Below are 17,323 nucleotides of genomic sequence, written 5' to 3' on the forward strand. Positions count from 1 at the left end.
CTCAGTTTCTCTGAGCTGGAAATGATTCAGAATCATTACGTAAGGTGATGTTTAACCTGTAGTCAAAATAAAACGAAATTTAAAAGAAACCCACAGGTACCGACGTGAAAGGTACAGTAACATTTAATAGCATCTCGGAAGACAACACTGGTTACAAACTTGCTTTTTGGCAGGAAAACAAAATGCACTTGGTCCGGATTGCAAAAAAAGCCAACTCAAAGAGGAAAAGTAAGACAGCTGGAGCATCAGCTGTTCTGGAGCAGCCCTGAGCCATTAACGCTCACGAGGGAGCCCTGGCACCGCATCGTGGCGGAGGGCAGACAGAGCAGCGTGGGTCCCACTTCTGGGCCCATCCATCCCCCCAGGCAGCCTGCCAAGCAGCACCGGCCTTCACCCCCAGCCTCCTCTGCGGTGGGTGGTCAGACCCCAGCTTTGTGCAGTACTTTTGTATTAAAACAAAACAAAGATCAACTTAGTTGCCATAATATCTGCAGTTGAGATGATGAAAAAAAAAGGAAGTGAGGCAGCAGGATTTATAATTTTAACAGCAACTGGGAGAAGTGGGAAGTAACATGCAACCCGAAGCCCTTCCCTCCTGAAGCAGAAGCTCTCCCTGCAGAGGAGAGGGCTGACGGACGGCTGCACTTCGCACAGCCCCAGAGGCTTTGCTGTTTACAGAGGCACTGGAAGCTGCGGTGTGAGCCAGGCCCAGCTTTGTTCAGAGGCCATGCGCAGCAAGCGTCAGACTTTCTTTGGATCCCTCTGAGATGATATCAGGGTTAGGCAGGAGGGAGTCATAGGCAGCTGCAATGAGTAGTTTTGGTCATGGGTTTCCTTATGTTGGGATTCAGGTCGTGGTGCCAGGAGAGCGCTGACAACCTGGAAGTGAAGGTGGTCAGAGATGAGGGTGCTCAGGAATGCAGGTAGAGTCCAGGACGGGAGGTGGGCCCGGGGCTCAGGCCAACTTCAGGAACTCCTGCAGGGTGTTTTGCTCCACCGCTTCCACAAAGAGCTCGTAATCCTGCAAGGAAAAGCCACACGGTTGCTCACAAGGCAAGAGCGAGCTGTACACTCCCGCCGGTCAGGCAGCGCCCGGTCGCCTGAGCATGCAGCACAAACTGGTTCACAACACGGGTGACAGTCACATGGAGGATGACAGGGTGAAGCTGGGACAGCCCCACTGCCCACGCTCACCCAGGACCCCCCTGCCCGGTTCCCATTTTTCACAAGCCACCCATTAACCCTGGCAGCGTCCTGCCTGTGCACCTGATGAGAAATACCTTTTGAAAGGCATCTTGACACCATTTGCAGCAAAAACACGGGGACAGGATTATTGCCCACCACCCAGCCTCTGCACTGTTTATCCCCCACGCAAAGCACAAGCATTACCCCGCAGTAGTGGTCTCCGTTGACAATCTGGGGTGGGATGGCTTTGGGGTTGCCTGCCTTTGCCCTCATCTCCTCCCGGAGAGCATTGTCCTGGGAGATATCCACCAGCTCGTACTTGATGTTTTTCCCATCGAGGATTCTTGTTACTTCACTCTGTTGGGATTTGATCTGGAACCCCGGCGGGAAAAGCAGGTTATGGGGAGCTGGAGAGGATCGTGAAGGGCAGGCACGCACCCCAGCGTGCCAGCCACGCTCAGCAGAGCGACCGCTCCGTACGGGCCACAGTCCAGACCGCACCTGAGGCCGTGGGGCTCAGCCCTGAGTGGCAGCAGCTGGGGGGACACCCAGCACGGCGGGAGGGATTCGGGGGATGAAGGGGACAGTGCAGCGTGAGCAGGGGAGGGGAGACACGGGATGGGGTGGGGGGGCTTCTTTTGCAGCTCCACGGGGAAGAGACGCCCACCCCAGGGAAGGGGAGCCCCCGGGGTCCCCCCCGCCGCCGCTCACCTCCCGGGATCCAGTCACCGAGGTGCTGTAGACCTTGAGGGTGCTCATGCTGCGATCGTGGCCGCTCCCTACGCTCAAAGCCCGGCAGAGGGAAGGTTGGGAGGGAGGGGAACGGGAGGCTCCGCCGCCGCCGCCCGGCATGTGACTGCGGGGACCAATGGAGCCGGCGGGCCCGGGCATGCGGCCTCGGCGGGGCCCGGCACCGGCCCAGCCCCGGGCGGCCGCTGCCCCCGCGGGCACCCCGGCACCGTCTCGCACCAGTGGAGCAGAGCTGCTTTATTTTATACTCAAAATAATCAGTACAAAACAAGTGTGTGAGACAGACACTGCGCCCAACGCGACCGGGGGACACACACAGGGAACCGCGCCAAGGGGACATGGGACAGCGTGAGAACGTGGTCCTGCACCCCTGCGGGGGTGCTCGGCCAAAAAGGCCCAAGTTTTCCCCTGCATGGAAAGGGGCAGGCACAGGTAGGGCAGATAGGATCACCCTCTTAGCCAAGCAGGTCCAGTTTTGCAGGAGGGTGAGGGCGTGGGGGCATCTCTCTTGCCCAGCAGCTGGGACAGGGCCAGGCTCCAAGCATCGGCCAAGATGGGGTTTCAGCCGTGATCCCATTTGCACAGCCAGCTCTGCAGGGGCAGAGGGCAGACGTGTCCCCACACAGCACCTGGTAACCCAGGACAAGGCAGGGAAAGGGGACGGTGCTCAACAGCACCCTGCTAACCTGTGGGAAGGGGCAACTTTCACAGATGGTGCTGCTCTGCACCCCAATGCCTACAGAGCTCCCAGCAGCCAGGACAAATGACTTCAACAAACAGCCTTGGCCCACATTTAGCTCAGTACATAGCACCAGTAGCCTGGGAACAGAAACAACCAGAAACTTAATACACCAGATGCAGAAAGAACAGGGCAGACGCCACTGCGCTCTCTCCCTGTGCCGTGCAGGGGGTAGCTTGGGACAGCAAACCAACCGATTTGTTGCCACCATCACCTGTGGTGGCCAAATGCTAAGAACAGAACAGATTTGGTCTTTAAAATTTAACACGAAAAGGAATAACAAAAGCGTTTCTCCCAAATTTAGGGCTCGCAGCCCCAACGCGAAACAAGAGCAACCAAACCGACAGAAGTCTCAGCAGTATTTCCCCTCCCATTATATAATGGCTTCTTATCTTGCTTTTAAGCTGAAAAGCAAAGTTCTACCCTCAGCACCACAGTGTTGTTATGAGCAAGCACTCAATACTGTAAAGCTGCTGCTAAGGTTAAGGAGGGCTGTGACAAAGTGAACCACACCCCATGCTGATTTATTTAGAAATCTCATTATTTAGCAGAGCAGGGAGCTCCCAGAGTACTCGGGCTACAACACAGCCTGAGTGGCCACTGCCTTGCAGGCATCAGGAAGAGCTCTCGGATCCGGCTGTACCATCCTGCCATGTTAGGAGCAGAATGGCGCTCACCCTATCAAGCAGCTAGCAGAGAACCAAGCAGAGGTGTGTCTCCCCACTGGCCTGCAGCAGGGTCCCCTGAGGGCGCAGAGGCTCTTTGCGGCTCTGGCAGGGGCTCCCGACATTCCAGGCTCCCCAGGATTGTTTGTGATGTCTCTAAAGGCTGCTACAAGGAACAGCAGTTCCTCACCCTGCCAGCAGATGCATTAGGCACAAAGCAATGTGGGGACAGGACATTTCTCTAGCACATTAAGGCACTCCAGCATCAATCCACTTCCTCTACAGTCTGAATCATACCCACACTCAGAGTGCTGTTTTGGGGGGGGACAAAAGGCTTAAGGCTTCTGGGGTAACAGTGCCCAGAGGGAGCATTTTCAGAGTCTTCTTTTAGTGTTGCTTTATTCCCCAACTCCTGCTGGCTACTGGAAGACTCCAGTTGCATTTACCTGAGGAAAGCAGGTCCTGCTCCATGACTGGCTACGCAAGCATCCAAGTCAGCACTGTGCACACAGCATTTGAGGAGCCTGTAGCACCTTGACATAATTAGCAGTAGTATAACTGGCACACCTGCTTGCCTATGGAGTCCACAGATATCCCCTGAACACTGATAATCCTCTGGTCTTACTAGTCACACAGGATCTGCACAGAGAATTTATCAGAAAGACCAGGGCATACATTTCCTTTTAGTGATGATTTTAACTGTCACATTTGCATGTTCAGCATTTGACATGCCTGGAAGGCAATTCAGAATTCATCTCCCAGCATCAGAGACCATACCAGCTCCAGCAAACACAGCATAAACACATTCCACAAGATCAAAGCTACTGCAAAGCCCGACACCAAAGCCCTGAACGATTCCAGTTAGCCAGTCAGCAGCTAAACACTTCTGGCAACAAACCCCCTGATTTCTCACAGATTGGGTAAGTCACACATCTTGTACCCGAGCAAAGGGATGGTAAAGTGCTGAATAGGTTTTGGGTTGTAGGAGCTCTAGACTCCTGAGGGTTTCAAGTCTTTATTTCCTGTCTTACTTTGGGGAGCATTCTCTACTGGGTGATGCAGTTGTCTCCCATGTCCTGAGCATATCTGTCAGATATTGCCGTCCTCAAGTCCTCCACCTCTTTGTGAAGCTGTTTTACCTCCACCAGTTTCTTTGCAAGTCCATCAGGGCTCAGCAAGTCATCCTTCTCCTTAGCAGAGTACTGCACAGCTGCGGAGTCAGAGAAGGGAGTTACCTCACATGCAATTGTGACCAAGGACCACACACATTTGCAAGTGAGCCAGAAAAACCAACGCACTTTTGCAAAATAGGTACTATTTAACTTTAGCACAAACCTTTAGAGCTAGCTAACCACAGAAAGAAGGTTCAGAATCCCAGAAAGATGAGAACCTTCCATGCTATATTATAGGTGAATTATTTAATTCTGCCACAGCACAGGAACCGAAGGGTTTGCTCTGCCATCACTCCACATACTTACAGCGAATGCCCAGGAGCAGAGAGAGGTTGGGATCCTTGCCCTGAGCCCTCTGAGTGACAATGCTATAGACAGACTGCAAATCCTGCAGACAACTGGCCAGCTCGCTGTGCAACTCCTGGGCGAGGCGGGCTGTCTCAGCAGCCAGCGGCTGGGTTGTTAGCTCTGCCTGCCGGAGTCGTTCCTGAAGGGTCAAGTTCTTCTCAATGAGATCCTGGTTCTGCGATGAAAGCTGGACAAACGGATGCAGCAGGTTAGTGGTCACTCGGTACAGAATTAGCACACTTAAAGCAACTTAACACAACTGCTTGATAATGATGGGAGCACCGAGGGCAGAAGGAGCTGGTTTACATCAAGTCCTCCAGACTCTCTCTAGATGAGCAAGTGTCAGTACTACAGGGTGTGAGCACTCAGCTTTCCTGGCTCAGACAAGAAGCACCCCATGACACTGCGTTGTCCCTGCCAAGGCACGATCCAACAAAATAAGCAAGCTTCCAGGAGGTTGTGTACCAGCAGTTCACCCCAACACTGGCCCTTCCTTCCCTCAAGGGCTGCCATTGTGCTTGGCTGGCTTCCTTTAGGCTGGAGAATGGTGCTCAGCCCTGCCCTTCAGCCAGGGCTGTAGTAGAATTCGGACTCCTGCTCACCGCCTTGCTGCCCCCAGCTGGCAAGCTTAGTGTCCTCCACCACAACCTGCAGCCCCAGCTGAAGTTCCTAAGGCAGAAACTGCCTTTCTCATCCTGCTTTTGAACAGAGGAGAGCTCTGATAGGGCAACTGACTAGCAGGAAGCAGGAGAGGTTCTGCTGCTGACTGCAAATTAAGGGCCTTGCTAAAAGACAATCCATTGTTCATTCAACTGCTATGCTCAGGCACTCTAAACACTCCTGCTCTGACCTCTTTCACAGCTGTCCGGAGCTGCTGCAGTGCATTTTCTCTTCTCATTGCCTCCTCTTTCAGAGCTTGGCTTGTCCCCTCTTCCTGGGCTACCTGTTCTTCCAGGTTCTGGAACAGACCATGAGAAAGTAGTAAGTCTAACTCACTTCACAGCATAGTCTCAAGTTCTGGGTCCCTCCAAAGTCACCTCTCACCTTTACTTGCAAGGACAACTGCTCCATCTTCTTCTGCTTTTTGTCCACAATCTGGAATCAAAAGCAGAGGCATCAGAACCGGCCACACAGATTCAGTAATTTCACCAGGATTTCTCCTTCAGTAGGACAGCACCCCCTCTTCTCTTTCACAGAATCACAGAATGGTGGGGGTTGGAAGGGACCTCTGGAGATCACCTCGTCCAATCCCCTGCTGGAGCAGGCACACCCAGAGCAGGGGCACAGGACCGCGTCCAGGCAGGGTTTGAATGTCTCCAGGGAAGGGACCCCACAGCCTCTCTGGGCAGCCTGTGCCCCTGCTCTGGCACCCGCACAGGGAAGGAGTTTTTTTTCCGCATGTTCAGGTGGAACTTCCCATGTTCCAACTTGTGCCCGTTGTCCCTTGGCCTGTCGTTGGGAACTACTGAAGAATCCAGCCCCATCCTCTTGACACCCACCCATCAGATATTTATAAGCATTGATAAGACCGCCCCCCCACCACCTCAGCCTTCCCTTCTCCAGGCAGAACAAACCCAGGTGTCTCAGCATTTCCTCATAAGGGAGTTGCTCCAGGCCCCTGATCATCTTGGTAGCTCTCCACTGGACATGCTCGAGGAGTTCCCTGTCCTTGAACTGGGGGACCCTGTCCATTTACTGCTTTAATCACTGCCTCTGTTAGTAATGGACTCAGATTCCCTGATGAAAGGCACCTGATAAAGACCCATTAGAAGTATCAGCTTAAAACAGAATGGAGAAGTTGCATTCTTGTGGTTTCCCTCTCCCCTCTTCTGCATTCTGCAACTTCTCCCCGGTGTTACTGTAGGAGTGCTTTTAAAATCCCTTAGTTTGGAATTCCAGGAACTCCTGCTTCAGTGCAATTGTGACTGCCTACCACTGCAAGAGTCCTTGATTTCATTTTAGTGCCTGGTGTGACTCAGTGGAAGGAAAAACGTGCGATTCCCAGATAAGACAGCCTGTTACCTTCCTGAGGCAGTCGCATTCTTTCTTCAGAGAGTCATTTTCTATTTTCTGTCTCTCCCCATCCTGGGCAGGGGGTCCTCTCTCTGCATTCTTTACACACTGCTGCATCTTGTCCTGCAAGCTGAAATTAGCAGAACACCATGGGAAATCCAGCTCCATTTGCTGTGTTTCCCTCACTAAACAATATGAGGCAGCAAATGATTTTCATATCAGGTGTCAGTGTTGCCCTGTTTGGATCCCAGCTTGCAAACTGCCAGGGCTTTGAAGGAAGGAGTCCCTCCTGCTGGACACAGCCCTGCTCATGAGATTGGCACATTTGCAGAAATGCAATGATTGCAGATTACGTAGGTCCATTTTGCAAGGGGTTCCGGTTAAGAGCAATAACCTGAGGATGCAGACAGATCCAGGTGACAAAACAGGGGCCCCCTTTCTTTCAGCCATCTGGTTCTGCTCCCACCCTCCACTGTTGCCACACAGCATCTGAACAGTGTTTTGGTGAGCACCACAAACCCCTGGTAACCTGGTTCTGACAGGTGGGACAGTGGCTGTGCTGAATCATCACTGTTCTTGTGCAGTGATTACTTCAGTGCTAAGGTGAAGCTTATTCTAATCCTCCAGATTTTTACCTGCGTATATTGGAAAGAAGCTCCATTTCCTTGTGTTTTTGGGTTTCTAGCTGCATCTCTTGCTCTCTGAAAGCAGCCCGGACACCTCCAAGCTCTGTTTCCAGTGCCAGCACTGTTTCCTGCATAGCAGTACTCTTCATTTCAAATTCCTTCAGCTGCAACAAAGACCATCACAACACTCTAGAGACCTCCCAAAACACACACCATGTTTCATCTACATTCACAAGGCAGATTTTTTACGACCTATGTGGCAATTCTTATCTATAGCTCACAACATTCCTCCTCCAAAAAGGTCAGACCACAACTTTACGTGGGCAGCTGCACAGGAGATTATCTGCTTCTGTAGAAAAGCCACCCGAGCAAATATGTGTACTGTCACAACTCAGAGGAATCTTTACCTTCTGACTCTGTTTCTGGTGGTCCTCAAGGGTTGGTAAATCAGCCAGGTATCGTTCTAGGGTCTCAATTCTCTGTTGTTTCTCCCTGTTTTGTTCAGATTCCTTCTGGCATTTCTTTTTAAGATTATTAATGTGTTTGTCTCTTCCCTTTACCTGCAGGGACAGTTAGATACAAGTTTAGTTTATATGATTTCTTGTCCATTCTTCAGTCCTCTGTGAGCCCACTCATTTACTCTTTTGTACAGCACAACACCAAAATACAAGATCACAAACTCCGCAGCATTTCTGCTCACTTTGCTAAAGACAGTCGTCTTCTCTAGTTAAAAGAAGGGGTACTGAAATACTTCTAACTGCAGGAGGAAGGGCTTTTGCTTACAAAGCAAAGAATTCTACAAGGAGAATTTTCAATACAAGGCTCTTTTCAATAGTGCCCAACGACAGGCCAAGGGGCAACGGGCACAAGTTGGAACATGGGAAGTTCCACCTCAATATGAGAAAAAACTTCCTTCCTGTGCGGGTGCCAGAGCAGGGGCACAGGCTGCCCAGAGAGGCTGTGGGGTCCCTTCCCTGGAGACATTCACACCCTGCCTAGATGCGGTCCTGTGCCCCCGCTCTGGGTGTGCCTGCTCAAGCAAGGGGTTTGGATGGGATCGTTTCCAGAGGTCCCTTCCAACCCCTAACATTCTGTGAGATCAGAAAATACCTACAATAACACAGTGCCACATCCATGCACTACACTGACTTTTAGCTTCTTGAAGAAAAAACACCTTCCCATCTCTAGAGCAATGGGATCATACCCTTTCTTCCTGTTTCTTTAACTCCTCTGCGTGTTTCTGCATTGTTTCCTTCAGTGACTCCCGGATCAGCTTTCCATCCACCTCTGCAGCAGCCAGTTTTCTCTCCAGTTCAATCTTTTCCTTACTGAGGGATTCAGTCTTCTCTGTGAACTGTGCTCGAAGAAATGTGTTCTCCCGCTGCAGCTCCTGCAGAGACAGGCCCGTGAATTCTGTCCGTCAGAGCTAAGTTTGCTACAAACTGGCGCTAAGCAGCTACACTGTCTCAGAGCTGCCTCTCAGCTCTCCTAATTCCCGAACATCGTTCAGCCCATCTTATATACTGCAGTATTCGAAATAACACTTGACAGCGCTGTCAGGCGTTTGCATCACTAGCACAGCTTCTAAGCAAACCATGGTACTTCAGGGCTTGAAATCTCAGAGAGTCACAGCAGATCTCAGAGGTGACAGGTAAAGGGGACCCCATACAAAGGATAGTTTTACTCTGCATAGCCCTCCTACTCAGGAAACACCTGATGAGAAGCAGTAGGGCCATCAGGTTCAATACATATTTCTTACCAACACCCTGTTGCAACCAATTACCTGCAGTCTCAACATGTAGACATCTCCGTAGGGTGCTGGACAGCCAAGCAGGGCACTGTGAACCTGCAGTTCACTTTCACGGACCTTCTGCTCCAACTGGGATATGTGTTGTCTTTGTCTGTTAAATAAATAAGCCAGGTAATACACTGTTCTCCAACGTACAGTAGAGAGCAATACAACATGAGCACTGCCACCACGACTCTAGTGCTCCATGCAGTGACAAGCAGAACAGAAGGACAACTCTGCAACTCAGAACTGACCTGCAGGGAAATAATCTGAAAGACTGAAAGATACCCATTCTAATTTTTTTTAATTTTTTTTTACAATTGGTATTAACTTTTCTTCCCTCCCCTCCAAGCCTCCCCACCCAGCAATGATTATACATAAAACACAAAAGCCTTGCATGCTTTGGAGGATTCTGCTTGGCTGCAGAGCTTATGAGTAAAATGAGCAGACAGAGGACTCAAAATGAGTAAGCAGAACAAGTATTTACAGTCCAAATGCTGAAAGTAGTTTCCATGAAGACTTACCTTTTCGAAAAGCTTATGGACCACTAGTGTTAGGTATCAGAAGTGTTTGCCAGCCCAAACTCAAACAACAAATTTAAAACAAAGATCTCAAAGAGCTGCCAGAAAGTCCTCAAGCAAAAAGGCAGTAGTTTTGACATTCCAGATAATTGTGATATAAACAGAAGTCTTTATCCCTTGCAGAACATAGAAAACCATAACCAAAATGGATTTATCTGAACCCTTCAGATCACCATCCTACTTCCAAGAGGAAGGGGAGGACAGCTGTTCAGAAAGGCCATTATGTTCTTCTCTGCAATTAAAAAAGCTCTATCAGGTAAAAGGGACTCTGAGATAAGAGCTTTCCTCAGTACTTTCAAAACCCTCCCTTTCCAAAAGGGAATGTACTGGAGTCCTTAAACCCTATGTCAGTATCAAACTCTCACCTGTCAATGAGAAGCTCTTTCTCCTTGAGTAGGTTTTCATTGGAGTTCAGAATATTGATCCACTGTGCTGGATCAGGCGTAGGCAGCGAAGGAGAATACATCGAGGGATGGTGGCAGGCACCTCCATTTTGTAACTGAAAGAGGAGTCAAAATGAGGAGGGAGAGGTTTGTGCTCCACAGAGGTAATTGCAACATTGCTAGAGCTATTTTGCACACTGTGTGCTCATCTGCATGCCAGGACATAGCTATTTCAGTCTCTGTTGATGTCCAAGAACAAGCAACTTTGCCCAAGCACAACTGGAGATTAACAAATAATTTTAGATCACTGTGCTAGCTTGCTGGAAACAATTTGTCTCTATTAAGGTACAGCTGGTGGGAGGTGATGAACAAACTGTTTCCACCTAATGAACTGCAGTTAGTTTTATGCATCTTTTTTAAAAAAATAGTATGTTTCTTAAATCTAGATACAGAATGCAATTATTCTAGAAACTGTTAAGAACTTCTTGGCATGCTTTTTCTTTTTGCAGTTTCTAGCAGACAGGATATTTCACCTCTTGATCTGAACCATTGTGCAGTGCTGTAACATAATACAGGGCCACTCTACATGTCAAGTGATACCTGTGACACCACACGTTGTAGAAACAGGTCATTAAGAGACTTTCAGTGTAAGACAGGGAGAAGCACGAGACATTTCCCCCCATGCTTTATAAGACTGGGACAAGGATTCATGACTAAAGAGACAGGAAGGGTTTCAAACTCGTACATTAACACAAGCAGCTCCCCACCTGCATTTGCTCTATTTGCAATTGCACTTTCTCCAGCTGTTGTTTCCAAGCACTGAGTTCGCAGACCCTCTCGTGCGGATGTAGCGTGCAGGCTTCTTGCATCCATGCTCGAGATGAAGGAGTTACAGGTTTTGAAAAAAAATTGTTGGCCTGGAGTCCCGTTGGCATCAGTCTGCTCCCGCTCGGCCACGCTCCATCCTGGGGCTCACAGGCTCCGTTAGCCCCTGCCACTTGCTTACTCTCTGGCAGCACCTTATAATGGTCCTTTCCTGCCTCGGCTGCCCCAGAGTTTGGATTGAACTTCTGGAACCTGTGGAGAGGGTCAGTGCACAAACTATCCAGAAAGAGAGACTGGTTAAGGGTGCGCTCAATGGCAGGGGTGTCAAACTTCCAAGTATCTTCTGTTCTCATGTGATCAGAAACAGGATGCCAGGATTGCTCAAAACCGTTTTCCCCTGAAGCCCCATAGAGACGCAAAAGATCCCTGGGTGGCACCTGAGACGACTTCCCAGCATTAAAGTCTCCATTTCTCATGAGCTCTGCGTGTTCAGAAGCAGATCCTGGCATAGCAGTTTTTGAAGGACTCTGCGAACAGCTCTGGTCTCCCGCAGAGCACAGCTTGGAGGGTGAGGCACCCAGCGTAGAAGGCATAACATGGGCTGTTGGGATGGTCACTTGGGTTTTGATGGGCTGGAATGAGGAACTGTCACTGGAACTGCAGAAGTCTAGGGAAAGAAGAAGAGTGATGCTTTAATTACAACCCTGAAAATATTCTGACATGAACAGCCATTCCTCTGCTGAACAACTTTTCAAAAAGAACTTTTAAAAGTGATTCTTTTCCCCATGAACATGTCCTCCTAAGCAGCAGCAGCAGCAGCAAGACTAAGGCATAGCCGTGTTCCCCCTCACTACAAGTTTCAGGAGCTTGTTGACATTCTCCTACCACCGTAAACCATGGGGAGAATCCAAGTTTAGTTCGGTACACATTTTTAATCCCTTGTTTTTAAGCTACTCTAGTATAATCTTAAATCAATAACATTATCTTTCTATAGGTTTAGAAACCAAGTCCTTTAAATTGAATAAAAAGGCTGAAACTTACTCAGCTGAACACTGAGACCTTGATTCTGTTCTGCCCGTCCCACAGCTCAGCGACTCTGAACTGTAACCAAAGCTAACTGGAGCCTTCACTAAGCCCATGATGAGCTTCAAACATAGCTGGACACTAGATCACCAAGCAGCTGACCTTCGAACTCCTCCAGGACGCTGCAGCAAAAGAGCTTTTTCTAGAGGCTAGAGCAATGGCTCTCGCCTTATTGCCACAGGAAATGAGATGGAGTTCGGCGTACCCTAACATGAGCCCGTCCTGTCAGATGGGCACCAAACCTGGCAACATGGAAATACAGGGCTATTCTTAGCAACTCTCAGATTTCAATACAGCAACAGCGAGAGCTGAGAAAGGCAAACAGTGAAGTGCCTGTTCCCACTCCTCGTCCTGATACAGTAATTCCAGGTTCTCACAGATACACAAACTTGTTTTCTTCATGGGTTTGGCTAAAAGCCCAACCCCACATGATGTTTCTTTAATGCAACATCAGGACTGAAAGGTCACCCCTCCACCTCTTTGTAACCTCAAAGCATTGCTACAAGAAGGAATAAAAGGTTACAATTTGAATAGGACCAAAACCAGATTCTGCAAAGACCATTAAACTGCAGGAAAACTATCACAATAAAGGCACAAGGCCCTCTCCTCAAAAACCAGTTGGAAAGGGGGGAAAAAAAATCTCTTCAACATTACTTGGCTGTGCCTAGGAACTTCAGAGAACACCGTGCTACAAAGCCGTCGCAAGCACATTCACCTTGGCAAACAGCAAAAAGACAGTACAATTTCCTTTTACAGCCCCTAAATTTATATCCCAGTATCACTGTCAGGAACTCGAGTTCCCTGACCAACACGCCACGTGCAGATGCTGCAATCAGTTCCTTGAGTGTGCTAAGGGTCGTCACAACAACACTTCTGACTAATGTACTGACCTGAAAGTCAGCGTGCCCAGCCAGCTGTCAGTGCCGCAGCTCAGCCCCGGCTCTTACAAACAAGGCTACAACATTACAAATGTTCAGAGGGCACTTTCCAAAAGGGCCACCATTATCCCCCCTGCCCTCAGCACATAACTAGATGTTTTATTATCCCAAATGAGGCTAGAAGGGACACTTAAACATGCACTCTAGTAATATTTCTAGCGATATTTTCACAAGGCAGACTTTTTCAGAAGCCTTCATTTCAACTCACACATTATTAAGATCTATAGCTCATCCAAAAGGCTCAGGGTAGCTGGTGAAACACATGAATGTGTGAAGTGCATTGTTTTAAAGAACACCACAAACTTCCTCACTGCTGAAAGAAGAATCAGTGAATCAGCAGTGGTTTATGTCACTTTCATGGATGAACATGAAGATGCAGGTGGAAAGGATTGCTGGGACAAGCAATTTCACAGAAGGTGCCTCAGCTGAGGGCAAGGCTGCAGCATTCTTCAGTGAGAAGCACACAGCTCTAACACTGAGGAGACTTACACACAAAGGCACACCAATCTGAAGCCTCTAGAGGCACCTATAAATTATTTCTTAAAAGTAGTCACACAACAGGCTTGCTGATAAATCACTTTTGGTCAGTATGAACCAGTAAATCACCAAGGTGGCTCTTTTAGTCAGTTAAAAATGCTTACTACAGTTAGAAGATAACCAAACCAGCTCAGAGAAACAGCAAGTCCCTTAATCACTTGTTTATATTTCAGGCAGCATATCCGTGTATGGAGGCACCGGTTTTGAAACAGTCTCCAAACACCATTACAGATTCTGCTCTCCCCAAGTTTTACATTCTAGGGTTTGGTAACATCTGGCTATTTAACGTTTGTTGGCCTTCTAAGAAAACTTGAAGTCCCTGGCTGTTACTGTGTGATGCCATGGTGCCCGTCACCTTCTGTGCTGTTTGAGCAGGAGGTCCCAATGCCCCCATCCCTGCTGTCGGCCACGCTTGAGCAGCGACTGACACGGCTCTGGAACTTCACAGACAGCATAGGTGTTTTCCAGTCAGTCTCCAAGAAATTACTCTTCTGACCAGTGCTGGAATCTGGAGAGAAAAAGCCAGGGATATTTATGTTTTAGCCAACAGACTGAAAAGCCTTTTAATATACTTAAGCCATACCCAACTATCCTAGCCATACCTAATTCCCCATGCTACCAAAAACCAAACTGACCCTTGCTTGACTCCCCCTATTGTTGCTAAAGAAATTTTCTTTTGCAAAAGGAAATGGCAGCAAGCAGAGGGAAGCCAAATATCAACAGGAGATTGAAAAATCAGTCTTGTTGTGGAAGTCAGAACACAAAAGCAGCAAGTTATATCCCCATCGAGAAGTTTGGTGATATTACACCAAACGCTGATGCTCTCAAACTAAAAAGAGCAACAACATTGGCACACAGCTATACTGGTAAAGATACATTTCTGCACTGTTAAGAACTATTCCTGATTTACCATTTATCACTCAAGGGATAAGTTCATTATCAACCGATTCTCTACCCTTGGATACCCATGCAATTGATTTATTTTACAGGAATAAACTATTGCTTTTTTAATAAAAAGCTTTTGGTAAAGAACTCTTCTCAGGGCCATATGTCTCCTCAGAGAGACTGAAACAGGACCCGACAGCAGCGTGGCTTTAAAGACAGGATTGTTCTTACCCGATGGATTGTTCTGCTGGAGCCTCAGGTCTGGATGTTTCTCAAGAGCAGCCATTTTGTCTATTCAGTGAACTACAGGGCAATAAATAAAAACCATATTTCAAATCAGCATAAACCAAACCTGTTTCCACTAACCAAGTGAAGGGTACATACATATCAGCTGCTCTCAGAATAACACAGTATTTCATATTTAATTAGCATCTCTTTCCAAGGGTATCTCTACTTCATCCCCACAGCAACAGAGGCAATACTTAAAAAAAAAATCAAACCCCTTGTCGTTATTGTAGGTTTTCTTCATGCCTGAGAAATGACAAAAGTTCCTGTTGGCAACATTCTCCAGGTACGCAGGAGTTCAGCAGCGCCTTTCAACGGGGCCATGTGTTATCCCCATCGTAGTTATTTATAGAGCATCACCATGGTACCTATACGCTGGCTTTGTCTATAGAGGCTAAAAGTTTCCCTTTAAAAGTCTTGACTTCAAACCAGTTCATTTATGCCCTCTGTAGAGGTCACTGAGCAACTACATGCAGAAATGCAGGAATTCAAAACTTAGCGCCACTGTTCCATAAATGGCAATTATTATCTATCCAGAGCTTTGGTTTAATTTATCTGCTTATCTGAATACTTCAGGCAGTGAATTTCCTGCCTTTGGTGATGCAAGTATAATTTACAGCTTTTGGGCTTCACTGTGGAAATTCAAGGCCTCTTACCTCTCCACCAGTCAAATACTAAAGCCTCAATTAGTATTTCAAACAATCAGCTTTTCAGATTGAATCAGTATTTCTATCAATCAGCTCTTACAGATTTTTGCTTAACTGATGATTCAAAGAGCTCACAGAAACCATTAATTCTTAGAAAACATACATATACAGATTTTACAACATCAGGTAGACATCAGGAATGCAACAAGATAACAAACCAGAAGCAGCATTTCACTCCGCAAAGAAATAAAACACTTTTAGTTAAACATAGTGCTTGTTATGTTTAATTTAGGTGTGCTTCAGAAATTCCTGGGTTTTCCTCAGGGAAAAACATGAATTTCTGGGAATTCCTCAGTCTCCAGCAGCATCACAGCAAGTTATAACGGGGAAATCCAGGCGTGGGCCCTCAAAGTAAAACAGACAAAGCACCCAGAGCATTTCCCACCACCCTCTCGCAAACACACCCCCTCCCCTTACGGGGAGCACCCACACCATCCTGCACGGCAGCCCCTTCCAGCAGCGGGCACCGGGGGAGGCTGCAGGGGGGTGGGAAGGGAGAGGTGGGTCATAGAAGGCGGGGGGCGGGGGAAGGAACCCCAACCGCCTGGAAGGCGCAGCCTGACCCCAGGGGGGCTGGTAACGGAGGGGCGGGAGAGCCGGGGCCGGTCCTCTGAGGGGCGGGGGGCCGCCGAGCTGTCCGGGAGGGAGGGGGAAGGGACGGTTTCACCCATGGGGAGCAGAGGGAGCGGTGCTACCCCACACCGGAGCCCGCTCCGTAAGGCCCGGCGACGGGACGGCTCCCATACGGGCCCGATCCCCTCACCTGCCTCCGCCGCGGCGCTCGCGCTGCCCCGCGCGCCACGACCGTTACAGCGCCGGGGGGACCCGCCCTTCCCTGCCCCGCAGCCTATCGAACGCGCCGGCCCCGCCCCTTCCCCTCGCTCATTGGTTCGCCCGAACGCTGATTCCTCCCCGCCCAGCTGCTTCGCGGAGGAGGCGACGGCTCTGGCGGAGGAAGATTGTCCTCGCTCGCTGCCCGTTGGGAGGGGCCTGAAAGAGGGCACCGGCTCTTTCCCTGCGCCTGCGCAGTGCTGACCGCGGCGGGGTCCGGCCGTGAGGGGAGCCCAGCCCAGCCCAGCCCAGCCCAGCCCAGCCCAGCCCAGCCCAGCCCAGCCCAGCCCAGCCCAGCCCAGCCCCCCCCAGCTCCGCCCCGTACAGGGGAGCAGGGCCGGCCCTCACCGCGGCCAGAGAAGAGAGCTGAGAGATAGGGAAGCGTTTGTTTTATGACTACATCCTTGAAGAGAGCTGAGAGACTGATAGAGGGGAATATCCCGCCTCGGAAGACACTGAGGACAGGGTGATAAAGCATATGGTCAGAACAAATAATTGGTATGTTGATAAGAACTAAAACTAAGTGTTCTTTAGCTGAACTATCCTCATTATAATACTAAAAATCAGGCCTATAGGCCAGGAGTCCCCCCTTCTCAAATAAGCCCCTCGATCTCTGAGCATGCGTGGTAAATTTAAAGGGACCTGTACCTTTAAGTTGAAATGAGAAAGAAATTAACCAATTATTAGCTGAGGGGTGTGAATATTAGCTGTAACTGATACATTGAACTGTATAAATACCTTGTAGTGTCTCTGTGCGGACTACTGGCTTTGTGGAGTTACCACCTAGCACCCATCTTTGTGCAAAAATGACATTAATAAAATGCCTCTGCTCTGTCTGTAGTCTGGCATTTTGCACACCAGGTGAATGAATCTGCTTTTTGGGATAACTCCCTCAGGGTCCCCCCAGACCCCCCCCAGGTGGAGGGATGAGGCCCCGCCACTACCCCCAGCTCAGCCCCTTCATGCCCTTCTGCACGCTCG

The 17,323-nt window shown here is 49.2% G+C and overlaps 2 protein-coding genes across 5 annotated transcripts; both read right to left on the bottom strand.

Moving 5' to 3' along the window:
- Positions 1–105: 105 nt before the first annotated feature.
- SH3BGRL3 (SH3 domain binding glutamate rich protein like 3) lies at positions 106–4,252 on the bottom strand. Its single transcript, XM_075114447.1, has 3 exons — positions 1,897–4,252; positions 1,390–1,557; positions 106–1,021 (listed from the first exon to the last, which is right to left on the bottom strand). Exons 1-3 carry the CDS (start codon positions 2,074–2,076, stop codon positions 956–958), a joined length of 414 nt encoding a protein of 137 aa, XP_074970548.1. The 5' UTR covers positions 2,077–4,252; the 3' UTR covers positions 106–955.
- CEP85 (centrosomal protein 85) lies at positions 2,158–16,342 on the bottom strand. Of its 4 annotated transcripts, XR_012663759.1 has the most exons (16): positions 16,275–16,342; positions 14,751–14,822; positions 13,990–14,142; positions 11,019–11,743; positions 10,234–10,367; positions 9,282–9,399; positions 8,703–8,888; positions 7,906–8,058; positions 7,508–7,662; positions 6,882–7,002; positions 5,904–5,954; positions 5,710–5,817; positions 4,818–5,046; positions 4,371–4,549; positions 2,622–2,754; positions 2,158–2,526 (listed from the first exon to the last, which is right to left on the bottom strand). XR_012663759.1 is itself a non-coding variant. In XM_075114445.1 (15 exons), exons 2-14 carry the CDS (start codon positions 14,803–14,805, stop codon positions 4,386–4,388), a joined length of 2,352 nt encoding a protein of 783 aa, XP_074970546.1. In that variant the 5' UTR covers positions 14,806–14,822; positions 16,275–16,342; the 3' UTR covers positions 2,158–2,754; positions 4,371–4,385. The 4 variants fall into 4 exon arrangements, 3 of the variants coding, with proteins under 3 accessions (XP_074970546.1, XP_074970545.1, XP_074970547.1); XM_075114445.1 differs by having other exon boundaries at positions 2,158–2,754; XM_075114444.1 differs by having other exon boundaries at positions 2,158–3,978.
- Between the last annotated feature and the right edge of the window lie 981 nt (positions 16,343–17,323).

The sequence above is a fragment of the Phalacrocorax aristotelis genome, chromosome 20 (genome assembly GCF_949628215.1).
Source record: "Phalacrocorax aristotelis chromosome 20, bGulAri2.1, whole genome shotgun sequence".
Classification (NCBI taxonomy): Eukaryota; Metazoa; Chordata; class Aves; order Suliformes; family Phalacrocoracidae; genus Phalacrocorax; species Phalacrocorax aristotelis.